We start from the raw sequence: 13,411 nt of genomic DNA on the forward strand, positions 1-13,411 counted from the left end.
ACATCAGTGTTAAGGACCAGTTTTAGTACTGACTTTAAAATAATTTAAATAAATCTGAATTGAATATTATACATATTGAATACCAATATTTTTAAGGAAGTAATTTCAATCAAAAGTAATATATATTTCGAAAGTAAAAAAATTAAAAATACTTAACACTTTTTAGCCGTTTTTCTGCGGTTTCCTAATTTTGGAGCGAAGACCCTATTCTCAGTTGAGGAAAATTCAAAGAAATGTTGAATAATTTTGATTTTCTTTAACGTTTGTTTTCAATTTACATACTTCTTGACGAACGTATAATTTGAAAAGGTCAAATAAAATGACACCTTTACTAGACTGAGTAACGGGAGTATAAATGTGCATCGTAAATTGAGTAAATTTGTATGAGAATATAGGTACTTAGTGTTATATTATGAATATTTGCGAGATACGTCAGTTTGTATCCTTAAAATTTTAAAATGTTTTCCACCTAACATAGTTCTAGCAAGATATTATTGAAAAGGATCTTACCGACATAATAATGAACTGAAGATAATAAGAAACCCATTGAAAATATCAAATTGTAATTTTAATTTAATTTAATTTATTAATTTTTTTAAATACAAGTAACAAGATTTTAAGCAACTAAGAGGATAGAAAAGAAAATGGTGTGTAGCCCTCACACATCATTTGCTCCACATAAAATGATGACAATAGTACAGTCCGCAGCAAAAAACCTGCAACATGAGCATGTAAGTTTATTATGAAACGACGAAATCTTTTGTTTCAAAACAAGTGTGCAGGGAAGGACGCTGAGGTTTCTCATGGCGTGATTCGTGCCACTTAGATGTTATGTTGATTCCCTGCGTTGTTAGGCGTAGTTTCACAATAAACTTAACATGCTCATATTGCAGGTTTTTTGCTGCGGACTGTACAAGGCATTCATTATCAGTTAAGCACCATTTGCTAAATGAAACTTTCTTTTTTGTCCTCACGCTTTTACCCTAAGCCAAATTTAGCAGCAATTTTTAAATATACTTTCTAGGGGACGGTGTCATTCGTTAAATATGTTGTTGCGACCCTTTAATTATAAAAGAAAGTTTTTTTTTTTGTCAGTGTCAAACCCAGTTTACTGTAAAAGTGATCCTAATGTAAATAAAGTGCAGTTTTCACACCGCAAAGTGCAAAGTCTGTTCACCATTCCCTCCGCTCTGATCAAACAACTGAAGCAGCGTTGTCAGGTCAGAAAGTCAAAATATCTGTAGATGTACCTTAAAATATCTGTAACAATCAGTATTTTATTTAAATATCTGGCTGAATATATGTAATGATTATTTGTATTTACCTAGGCTTTCTGCTACTACTTCAGTACAGTAGGTCTATTTAATAGGCAATGCAAAACAGAACAACTGAATCATTTCTTCTTACAGCATTTAGAGGCACCACAAATGTCAATAACATACGCAATAATCGGTGGTTTTATCGATATGATATTTTAATCCTTTCCGGTCCTTTGTCGAGTAAAACTCTACATCTAATATTATTTATTCCATTCCGATGTTGAGTCGCGTTCGACATGCTTTTTTGCAGTTGATTTCGTCCAATATCGAGTGTAAGTTGCTTCCTTTCCTTGTTACTATCTATTGATTCTAATTAAACCATTTCTTTCACCTCTGTTTTAATAGGTGGCATTAATGCAGTAGAGTTTAACTTTGAAAAATAAATCGTTATATACCAAACGCTGTAATTTGAAAAACTCATTGAGGACGCAAAGCGTTAAGTTCATATTGCTGTTCGTTATATACAATAATACAAAACTAGAAAATAATACAAAAAATTGTAGATCATGGAAAAAATTATCTTGTTTTCCATATTGCTTTGAAAAATTTGTAGATCTACAAATAAATCTGTACATCTGGCAACGCTGTCAAACAAATACCAACCGACCACATGGGGTTGTAATGATTGGAATTACTCCAAGAGTAAACAGCCTTTACCTTAGGTCTCTCTAAAACGCTGTACAAGGAAGCAGATGATAAAATTGTCATCAAAGAAACAAAATAACTTTAAAAGATGTGTATATTCATTAAAATTACTATCAAGAGACGAAAATAGTTTCTGTATTATTTTTGCGCCAAAATATTTGGATTTGTAAATTTTCAACCGCGCTGTGCAAGCGATTTGGAAATCTGAAAAAATGATTTCTTTCATTAAGTGTTTAACAAACGTTCGAACAGTCTAACGTTTTGAAGTTAATCATTTTTGGAACTCTCGCCCGAAAACTTCGCTACGCTTCTGTTCCTTTAAATAATTTTCAATCTGTCTATTTCATAAGAAAAAATTGGTTGCTGTTTAGGAAAGAAAATTAAGTATTTATAAGCGCTTCCCTGTTAACTGGTGTATGATTAATTTCTATAATTTATTTTCAGCATTTGAAGGACAAACCTTGGCCAAATACTGTGCTACTGGGCATAGGGAAATTCATGTATAATATCATAATGCGTGATATTAAAATTGATCTGAATATAACACGACCTCGGAAAGCAGCGAGGTAGGTTCATATATTAAAATTAATTTTTTCAGTGCATATTTTATTTGTGCGTCCTATGTGCATTTTGTGCTTATTATGGTAGAGTAATTACTGAAACGGATGAAAATTCATGAATACTGTGTGTAATCTATTTTTTTCTTCCGAACTTGTCCAAAGATGTCCATTATTTAAGTTGTATTAGGTAGTTAGCTAGGTTTAGTTTAACCTATGAACAAAAATTAAAATAAATATATTTATTTAATTAGGATAATTATATACAAGGAGCAGTCAAGAAGTTCCAGGAATTTTGTTGTAGCTCTTTCATACAATTTACTTAATCTCTTTCAAAGTTTGACACCTTCAGAACACATACACTTATTCCATCGCTCATGTGATTGCTGGAAACACCGGCTAAAGTCCTCTTTTGCTATTTTCCAAAGTTCAGCCGTCGCGTTAGTGTGGATATCTCCCTATGTTGGCGAAACGGAAAAGGTCCATTTTTAGCTTTGGGAAGAGCCAAACATCCGATGGTGTTAAACTGCTTTCAAGGCTATCAAAATCTCTGAAGCAGGTTTTCTCCAATTTCCACATAAACTTAATATTTGTGCGGTGCTCGATCTCTGAAATTGCGCAGACTGATCACTAGACACTCCTCTGTTCAGCTACACTACGTATTTGTACACTGCCTGTTAAGACGTGTTCACACTTGTCTGATTCATAATTAGGCAACCTAAGGACTATATTGCACAAAATTCAGTGTAGTTGCATCACAAATGCCAAAACTACAGCAATATTCCGGGAACTTTTTGACTACCCCTCGTAGTTCTTCGCATTAGAATTTATCTAAATACCTTAATTCGTAGTATCAGAGTAAAAGAAAAAGATACCTTTTGGTTTCTTTGATTTCCAAACACTCAAAAATATGTGTATTAAAGTTATTTTGTACCTTGTTGGTGTGGCTGTTTGACATGTTTCTACAATTATGTTATAAAACTTTGTGTGTGTAGTGTGGAATATAATTGGAGTGTTAATTATTAATGTTCTGATAAGTGAGTTCTAATTATCTTCAATCTACCAACTTGTCCTTCCAGAGGGCCACAGTGACTCAATTGTGTGCAAAGTCCTGTTTTGGAGTGCAAATCAGTATACTCATACCATTTAATCTTTGTTGTGCATAGGCTTCTTTGTGATCTTGAATATTACCTTTTATTCATACCTAGTCCCACTATCATTCGCACAATTATTTCATTTTTAATTCCAAGGGGGGGGGGAGGCAGCTCAGTGGAAGAGCTCATACTTCTGGTGCGTGGGGTCCCTGGTTCGATCCTCGCCCAAGTAAGTTTGTGGTGGACAACATCGTGTACATGGATTTTCTCAGGATACTCCCGTTTTATACCGTTTTCTCATTCGACCAATTCTTTCATCATTCACTCGTCTTAATCATTATCTCTCGTAGGCTAAAGGGCATAATTGTGAGACATTAAACTGAAAGATTACATTTCATTTTTTCATTCTTAATTCTTTGTATTTGCTTTTGCTTCTTATGTCCTATCCACCACTCCCTTGCCATGGAAATAACCGTAGGACGTTTAACGCACTTTAATCTGTTTTTTAAATTTTCTTTTTATAACGCTATGTTAGATGGTCTACAGTGTAGAAGATTCATTCATTTGTGACTTTTAAGTTTTGGTATTAGAATAGGTCATGATTATTTCTTTCTTATACTTGGTACTATCTAGATCATATTGTTGCGTATCTGTGAAAGTGGAGTCTTGACTGACTCCGTCCAACACGCTTGTATTTTTTCTTAAGAGTACTAAACAATCAATTTATGTCATCTACCATAAAATAGTCTTGGAAAACATAAAATATTTCTTGAAGTATAATGTTACCGGCAGTTGTTCTTCTTTCTAAGCAAGTGTTTAACCTTGAGAAAATTGAGTACATTGTATCAGTTATTTCAATGTTATTACAATAGAACTGAAATGTTAATTGAAATATCTCCATACATAATTATTTGATTTTTTCATAATTTATTAGTGTATAGTAGTCGATTAAATGCAATATGAAATAATTGTAGTTCGTTGAGGTAGTAGGTATAGGCATGTCGTATACACTGAGTCATCCTGAATATGTCCTGATTCACTAATACATTACTTCTCTTCTAAGAACTGCTGCGGAGATTAATATGTAAAAATAAATTGAAATCAGGATAATTATTTCTAAATTTATTTTTGTAAAATATGTATATTAACGACATTATTATGATAGTCACCTTCTGAAGGATAATTTACTTCGTTAATTAATGTCAGTTCGCTCACTGTTAATGTGTGACAATAGCATAAATTTTTTTCAAAGAATTATACAAATTAAAACCTGAGGTCAGTCCTCTTCGCTGGTCAAGTGGCTAGTGCGTGTACCTTTGGTACATGTAGTACCAGGTTCAGCTCTCTAAGGAAGAACGTTAAAAATATTGAACGCGTTACAATAATTCGGATTCCACTTTAAACTGTAGGTCTACGTCACATGCAGCCTCAGTGCTGAAAAGGGATGGTAAATTTGACCAACAGCTATGAAGAATTAATTAGTATTTATTGCCTTGAATTGAATATTTCAAGATATTGGTTTAATATTTTTGTATACTGTACGCTATATTTTATTTCGTATATATAAACATAGATAGATAATTTCTAAAATAATACATTAAGTGGCTGTGTTTTAAATAATAATACATTTAGTCCCATAAATACTATGCATCTTATCTTTGAGAAACGCCATAACCATATGATGCAAATTTTCAGGAGATGAGAAGAAAATGGGACACAAAGTAATGTACCCTTCACTAATAACTACGATGTAACCCGTAACTAGTTAAATCCAAGAGCTGGGTTGGTGCCGATTTAATATCTCATCGATGCAAGTTGTGTATCCTATCCAAATCCTTACCGTTCGTAAACTGCACAATAATCATGTTATTATTTGCTACTAGTAATGTGTGCTGCAAATTTCTCCGTCTTTAAAACCAAAATATATCTAAGCATTAGGGGCAGATTAACTCGTGTGAAATTGGTAACACAGCAAAATGTGACAACCTAAGAGTTATCATCAAACAGTTTTTAGGGATTAGAAATGAAGTGACTTCTAGATTTGAGATGCATTTGATATTACACAACAACCTGATAGGACTCGAATAACTTTATCTAACAAGGTGTACTTGATAGCAGTGGCACAAGGTCTTAACTATTATATCTATTTCATGGTATGTTTATTGTAAATGTAATGTGATACTCTCTAGGTAAATCTGCTGCGATGGATCTCTAGCAACACCAACTTACTAATTTTTACTCCCAAGATCCCTCTCGGTACTCTCCAAGATCCATGATTTTCCTGGATCTACGAATTTCCTAGTATTTCCTAGTTGCAACGTAGAACTTTAACTCAGACCTTGTTATGAAGCTCCGGGTTTTTTTTTTTTTTTTTTTTTTTTTTTTTTTTTTTTTTTTTTTTTTTTTGTAGAATACTTCCTATATCTATAGCGTGATGTCTGCATCACCCTTCTAATTTTTTTTAAGCAAGGAAGTTGTTTAAACCTTCCTTCTTTTACAATTGCTTTTAAAGAAATACGGAATTATTATTGAATTTTTAATACTTTATACTACTACTTCCTGCTGACAAATCAGGCTATTCTTTTCAGAGACATTTGCAGCGTTTGTAGTTCATAATGTGCAAGAATTACCAGTACAGTTCCTTATAATATACAAGTGTACTGAAGATTTAAATTCTTTAATAATCACTTACAAGTACATATTTGCACATTTTTCAGGCATATTCTTCCGGCATTTTATACGTTGTATCGGAATCAAGGTCGCACAACGAAAGAAGAAGTGAAACCGCACCCTGTGTTATCGAGATTGTTTCGTGGTGCTTCTCCTGAAGATCTAGTATTTGATATTACGAGTGTGCCTATGTCCTGTCCCCCGTTACCATGGACTTCCGTAACAACTGGTGGATACCTTGTAGCCAAAACTGACTTCATTAGGTAAATATATGTTATCATTCCAAAATAGCACTTAAATTGGTATGTTTGTACTTACCTTTTAAGATTTTAGAAATATTTGAAATAGTGTTTACAAGAATTGTTTGGTACAATTAACAGTAGAAATTTTTTCTGGCGTTAAGAAAGAAAGAAGAAATTAACATTTTTGAAAGGCAAACTGGACGTCAAATCTGGTGGCCTAGTGTGTGTTCCTAATGAAAATATATGCTGTTGTTCTTCTTGGTATGTTTCTTTTCTTTCCTTTCTTTTTTTCTTTTTTCTTTTCTTTTGTTTAACAGTAAGGAGGAAAGATATCGAAGGAAATATGAGAATATAAGAAACTTTCTTCTTTGCATAGAAGTATTATTCTTGAAATGATACGCGTAACAGAAGATAACATATTCGGCAATATCTGAAATCTTAAACTGTGTTTTCGGTGTGAACTTAATATATTGTAGATTTCCTAATTGTTCAAATTCCTATACTTCGAAGATAACGAAGTCTGCATCTCGAAATTCAGCAAATTGTGAGACGGAACCAGAAAGTAAATTTCGAAAGTGCCCCAAGATGGCGCGAGTGGTCAGAGCAGGACGCAGTTCCGCATGAGTGAAGGAGGAGCACATAGCCATAACCAGACGCGAGCACAATTCGCAGTAGGCCGCACCAATGTGCACGACGAACACCTTAGTGGTAGACCGTCCATGGTTACGCTTGAATTGATGGAGAGTGTGCAGCAAGAAATTCTGCAGAATCGGCGGTTCACAAGTTCCGTTAGTTTCCGTAGATGTTCCGTTTCCTGCTGCAGGAGATCGATCCATCAACTGCAGCTTCACAAGTTGTGTTAATAATAGGTTCCAAAATAACTGACAGCGGAGACCAAGAAAAATTGCCTAGCGTCTGCTTTTGCCTTCCTGCTGCGTTATCACCAGAAAGGTGATCAGTTCTTCGATTGAATCACCTGGGACGAAACATGGGTACTACGGGAACCTACTGAGTGTAACAATCGATGAAACTGTTGTTATTTTAATAAGAGGAGAGGAGTGGCTGGAGAAATTAACGTAATTTTTCCAGGAAACTTAAGATATTTGGAGTTAAAAATTCCCCAATCTTATAATTTGGGATATACTCAAGGAATGAAAGTGTAGTTGGAGGGAATACAGGGGAAGTTAGAAATCATATACAGACGGTAACAGATGCGCTAGTTCTGAAATTGGAAGAGGAACTAGAGTATTGTGCACAAAATGTACGTAGTTGTGGATATTTTGTTCTAAACTCCTTTTTTTTTTCTTCTTCAGATTTTTATAAAGGTCCAGGGTATACGGACCCCAAAATCTCGCCGGCCAAAACCTCGCGGGACAAAATATCGCCGCCCAAAACCTCGCGGGACAAAATATCGCCGGGCCAAAACCTCGCCGTGAATGAAACTTTTCTTTAAAATTTACCCAATGTGTTTCCTAATATGCAATTCCACATTACAAATAATAATAATAATAATAATAATAATAATAATAATAATAATAATAATAATAATAATAATAATAATAATAATAATATACAAAACATCATGTGCGTGGGCTTTCTCGGGTTATTCCCGTTTCCTCCCACTTTCTTTATTCGATCATTTCCTTCATCCTGATCATCTACGTCTCCTTTAACCTATAGGACATAATCAAGGGACGTCGTAAAAACTCATATATTATTTCATACTTTCATAAATATTATTAGATTTTTGTTAAAATTTTAAGTTTTTGGATGTTCCAAAGTTCACGAAACTAACCTCGTTAGTTGTCATTACTTTCCTTTCTTTCCCTACAACCAGTTTAAAAACATCCTGTCGCCCTACCTTCACATTGAAATCCTCTAATACAGAAATAGAATTTTCATATGGTATCGCGGGACTTGGTCAAATACCCGTGATACTTCTTCTGAAACAGCGTCTTTTATACCGTCATCCTTATCATCTGTTGGAACATTTACATTTTGGTCAGGCGAGATTTTGGGTATGGCGATATTTTGGGGCGCGAGGTTTTGGCCAGGCGAGGTTTTGGCCCCGCGAGATTTTGGCCTGCGACGTTTTGGGCGGCGAAGTTTTGGCCAGGCGGGGTTTTGTCCCGCGAGGTTTCGGCCTGGCGCGGTTTTGGGAGGCGAGGTTGTCGCCGCGAGGTTTTGTACCCAAACCAGGCCCAGTGATAATCAGATCACTTTCTAGAAATGTTTTAAGAGAAAATATTTTTCGAAAATCACCTTCCTAAATACTAGACATTCAAACAGATACGAATGCCTGTTCACTTTCAAATCAAAAAAAGGCATCAATTATTATGCAGTGATTATTTCAGTAGGTGCTTGAACTCCTATAGTAAAAGTTTACGTAAAGACTTTCAAGTGTACCATCAAGTACCATTCTACAAGATGAAGAATATTAAATTTTAATAATAATAATAATAATAATGATAATAATAAATGCATGAGTATGTATTAATAAGTTAATTTCTAATCTAATTTCAGATTGCCACATCAAGCTGTCCAGCAATGGAATAATCTAGTCAACTGTCCAGTGAAAGAACTTCACCCATCTTTTGATGCCTTAAATCAACTTGGGTCTGTGCCTTGGAAAATAAATGAAGATGTGAGTATCTTATTAATCTGTCACCTTTCGACAAAAAAATGTATGTTTTAAAACTAAACAAGTTAGTAATACCAGAATGCTGGTTTGCTAAGTTTTGTTACTGCGGAGAAGCACTGTTAATTATGTTCTCTTAGTTTCACTGCATGTTTTTGCAGGGTACATTTATTGTCATAATTGGAGTATGTAGAACTTCATTTTTGATATAAATGAATAAATTTAAAAAAGATTGTTAGGTTTGCTCAGTAAATTTTCTGCTATCTTCAGGTTTTGGATGTTGTGATAGAAGTATTCACCAGCGGTGGATCGGAAAAATTGGATATCCCGATGCCGTCTTCAGCTTGTCCTCAGCCCGAACCAATTCATCAAGATATGTCTAAAGCAGAGAAGTATAAAGCATATCGTCAACGGTTAGCGCTACGTCGACGGAAGGCGGAAATGTATAGTTTATGGTGCGATGCGCTGTATCGATTATCATTAGCAAATCATGTAAGTAGTGTACCGCTTCTTTGGTCACATAAGAGCAACTATTGCGCTATGAGTCAATTTTGCACAATTCTACAGTTAAAAATGCGGAACAGAATTGAGAAATGCAAAATTCAACTTATTACATACTTTAGTACTGGAAAATCGTCACTATGAGATTTCATGCACTATAGCATGTTGATTAAAATATGAAGTATAAAAATAAAGGAATAATAATAGTGAGTAAATAATGTTATTACGTTTTTCTGTCTGGCAGTTCTAACACATATTTCCATAACAGCATAACAACAAATCAAAATCCTTATTCTACCATTCATTCTAGCTTTGGATCTACAACGTAAATAAAAATTTAAAAAATTCTGATAAAAAATCTCATATTAAAATAGTGTTTATACAGTTTCGACAGTTGTCATTATCTTCATCAGATACCAGATATGTCTGATGAAGGCTGTGATATATTGCCGAGGTTATTGAAGAATTTTTGTCTTAATCAGATTTATGATTTTATTCAAAATTATTATTTTTTTAAATTGAATTTAACATATATGTGTGTGTGTGTGCATTTATAGACGAGTTTAAAGAATATCATTATGCTGTTTACACATAATTTCATTGTAAATTTCAAGTCCTAGTTTAGTTTTATCATCCCTTTCAGTAGCTAGGCTATATGAAACGTGGACCTGCAGTTTAACGTGGGATTCGAACTCTGATCTCCTACGCCAAAGGCGCATATGCTAACCGCTTAGTTACGAGGGAGCTCCATTGTAAATTTCTATATCGAAGTGTATGAGACAGATTACACATAATTTTGTTGTAAATTTAAATAGTAGCGAAATATACGAGACATTGCACATAATCATTATAAATTTCAATAATAGGGAAATATATGAAAAATTACCCATAATTTCACCATAAATTTCAATAGCACTAAAAGATATGAGACAGAACTAATATATCTAACCGAATGAATATTTACTGTGCAATTTGAGCTATCAGCATGCATCTAGTGAGCTGTCATATGTGTGACACGTCATTTGATGCTTAAACTTTATTAGCAATTGCTTGTATTCTTATATAAGTGTAATTATTTAATAATGTGTGTTATTTTTGTAGTTTCGAAAAGAAGTATTTTGGTTCCCACATAATATGGATTTTCGAGGCCGAGTTTACCCATGTCCTCCACATCTCAACCATCTCGGATCTGACATGGCAAGGGCCATCTTATATTTTGCCAAAGGCGAACGCTTAGGAAAACATGGATTAGATTGGCTAAAAGTAAGTCCAGTTTTTGTACATTTGTTTCGTACTCTAAGCTGGCATTTAAGTATAATTACAACTATAGTACAGAGGAAGAAAGCTCTTCTTACCTTTCATCCTGGAAATAAATGTCAAAACAAACTGTTCCAAGCCGTCACTGTCCCCTTTATTAACATATCTTCTTCTGTTATGCTACCAACTAAAACTTGGTGATAGGTGCTGTTTATCATAAAATATATGCTTAAATACAATTTTTTTACAGAAAGAAAGTTCAATTCACACATTTTAGATTCCATTTTAAATACATTGATTAAAAGTGTAGAAAGTGCATCAATCAACGGCTGTTAAAAATCAGTAAGGCATTTTACATCTTAATGTAATAAGAAACTGTTGTTTGGAAGTGCCGTTAATTATGAAATGTCATAAATAACTAACTAAATAAATAAACATAGTCACTAACATTGTTAAGCAGTGAAATGTATTCTAGTAATATGTATTTGTCAAGAAAACTTTATACTGACACTTTTAACTTCTTTAACCATGGCAGGACGAAGAAGGGCTATAAGGTGTCTATACTTCCGAAATTTGAATTTTTAATAATGAATATATGTGATTCCCTTCCTATGTGTTTTGTGTCAGTATGTTGCTAAAATGTTAGTTTCAGATATTCAGATTGAATATTATAGAAAGCTGACCTGATGTGAACAGTTCCACCGATAGTACAAGCCTAATTCCAAGTTTGAATTAGTAAACAGTTATCCAATTCAAAATTAGTATAATGAAACTATGGTAGACATGTTTATGCATCTGGTATTTCTTGCACCTAAAAATTATGTATTACCTAGTATGTTTTCTATGAACTCCTTACGGTGAATAATACTCGTATTAACACGAATTGCACGTACAAGAAATTATTAAATATATATTTCTGGGTTTTCAGAATTTATGGCCATTTTAGCCCGTTAAATATGAGGGACGACGTCCCTCGGTGATCACACTACCTGGGGAAAGAAGAAGGAAAGCGGACTGGAGTTTATATATTACGAGGGTGATTCAGAAAGTAATGCCTCCAAGGTGATTCCTTTATTTGTGTTTGACAGATAGCACCGATGCAGCTATCAGTGGAAAGTTTGCAATGTCAGCTACAAACGGTGGCATCATTTTTCAACATAGTTCCCAGTCCCCATCACGGGCCACACACTTGCACTAACGCAAAACAAGGTTTTCGTGCCGTCGGCGAAGAACTGTGGTGGCTGCTGGCGACACGATTGCCGAACTTCTGCTTCCACCTCCGCGTCACAACTGAAGCATTGGCCCGCAAAGTGATTCTTAACTTTGGGGAAGAGCCAAAAGTTGAAAGGCGCAAGATCCCGTAGGTATTATGAGGCAAAATGTCAACAGTTTGCCAACACATGGGACAACTTCGAATTTTTTGGCGGAGGAGAGAACGTGTGGTGGTACTTCATCAATTGACGCTTCGTTTCCGGGTCGTAATGTTATATCCACGACTCGTCGCCGGCGATGAATGTTCTTGGGAACACAACATTCAACAGTCAGAAATTCAATGACAGTGCGCTCTTTCAACCGGGCGTCATCACTGGATGACATGGATTGCTCCATTACTCTGGAACGAGAAGAGATAGGAAGGTGAAACAATTGACAGTCTATAGCTTAAACATCAGTGCATTAATGATAAACAGTTCAGAATGTTTACATTACTATTGGCCAAGTAATGGGCTTGGAGGCATTACTTTCTGAATCACCTACGTATGTACCATTGCCTGTAGTGAATGAGGAATACCTCACTCAGGATGACTGGCCAAAAAAGATTTTTAAAGCTTTCATAATTAATTAACAACAAATTTAGTTAATTTACAAAGGAGTAATATGACATCAATAAAAACATTTCGAACTAATGTATCTAATAAGCTTTTATGTAGTATGTTAAATTCCATATAGCTTTGTTAAGGGAATAACAAAATCGAATCAGTCGATTGATGGTAACCCTTGGCTTTTCTAATCGTATTAGCAGATTCGTGGCCACAGATTTAAGTCAGTTGATTCCAAAGCTTTCTAGTACTACACCACATACTAATTGTGGGCAAGGATTTTGTTGAATTGAACTCAATTTGTATGGGAAAGTAAAGTAAATAAAAAGCCGAAACGTTTTAACAGTCCTACGGTCATTTTTTTTTAACCGATTGTATTTCAAAGAATTCTACTAGTATTGTCTGTTTGACTATTAGTGTTTAATTAAACGTTAGGTTACTAGTCTACATTCTGATTTTCAAGTAAGCAAGTAGATTGTGATAATATTTTTTTTCTTTCAGATCCATTTAGTAAATTTAACAGGTTTGAAAAAGAAGAATTCTGTTGTTGAAAGACTGCAGTTCGCAGAGGAAATGATGCCTGAAATATTTGACTCGGCCGAAAATCCTTTGAATGTAAGTTACTTTGTCTCCATATCGTTGTTGTATTCATATCGTTTTCGTTTATTATT

At 34.4% G+C, this 13,411-nt stretch overlaps 1 protein-coding gene across 1 annotated transcript in view; it reads left to right on the forward strand.

Moving 5' to 3' along the window:
• Positions 1–13,411, forward strand: part of PolrMT (mitochondrial RNA polymerase) — a 97,326-nt gene that overhangs the window by 63,735 nt on the left and 20,180 nt on the right. The window contains exons 12-17 of the mRNA XM_081736945.1: positions 2,409–2,530; positions 6,333–6,548; positions 9,051–9,171; positions 9,436–9,657; positions 10,768–10,929; positions 13,242–13,355. Of these exons, the coding sequence (XP_081593071.1) occupies positions 2,409–2,530; positions 6,333–6,548; positions 9,051–9,171; positions 9,436–9,657; positions 10,768–10,929; positions 13,242–13,355 (957 nt within the window). The remainder of the gene's footprint in view (positions 1–2,408; positions 2,531–6,332; positions 6,549–9,050; positions 9,172–9,435; positions 9,658–10,767; positions 10,930–13,241; positions 13,356–13,411) is intronic.

This window comes from Thermobia domestica, chromosome 13 (genome assembly GCF_964235325.1).
Source record: "Thermobia domestica chromosome 13, izTheDome1.hap1.1, whole genome shotgun sequence".
Classification (NCBI taxonomy): Eukaryota; Metazoa; Arthropoda; class Insecta; order Zygentoma; family Lepismatidae; genus Thermobia; species Thermobia domestica.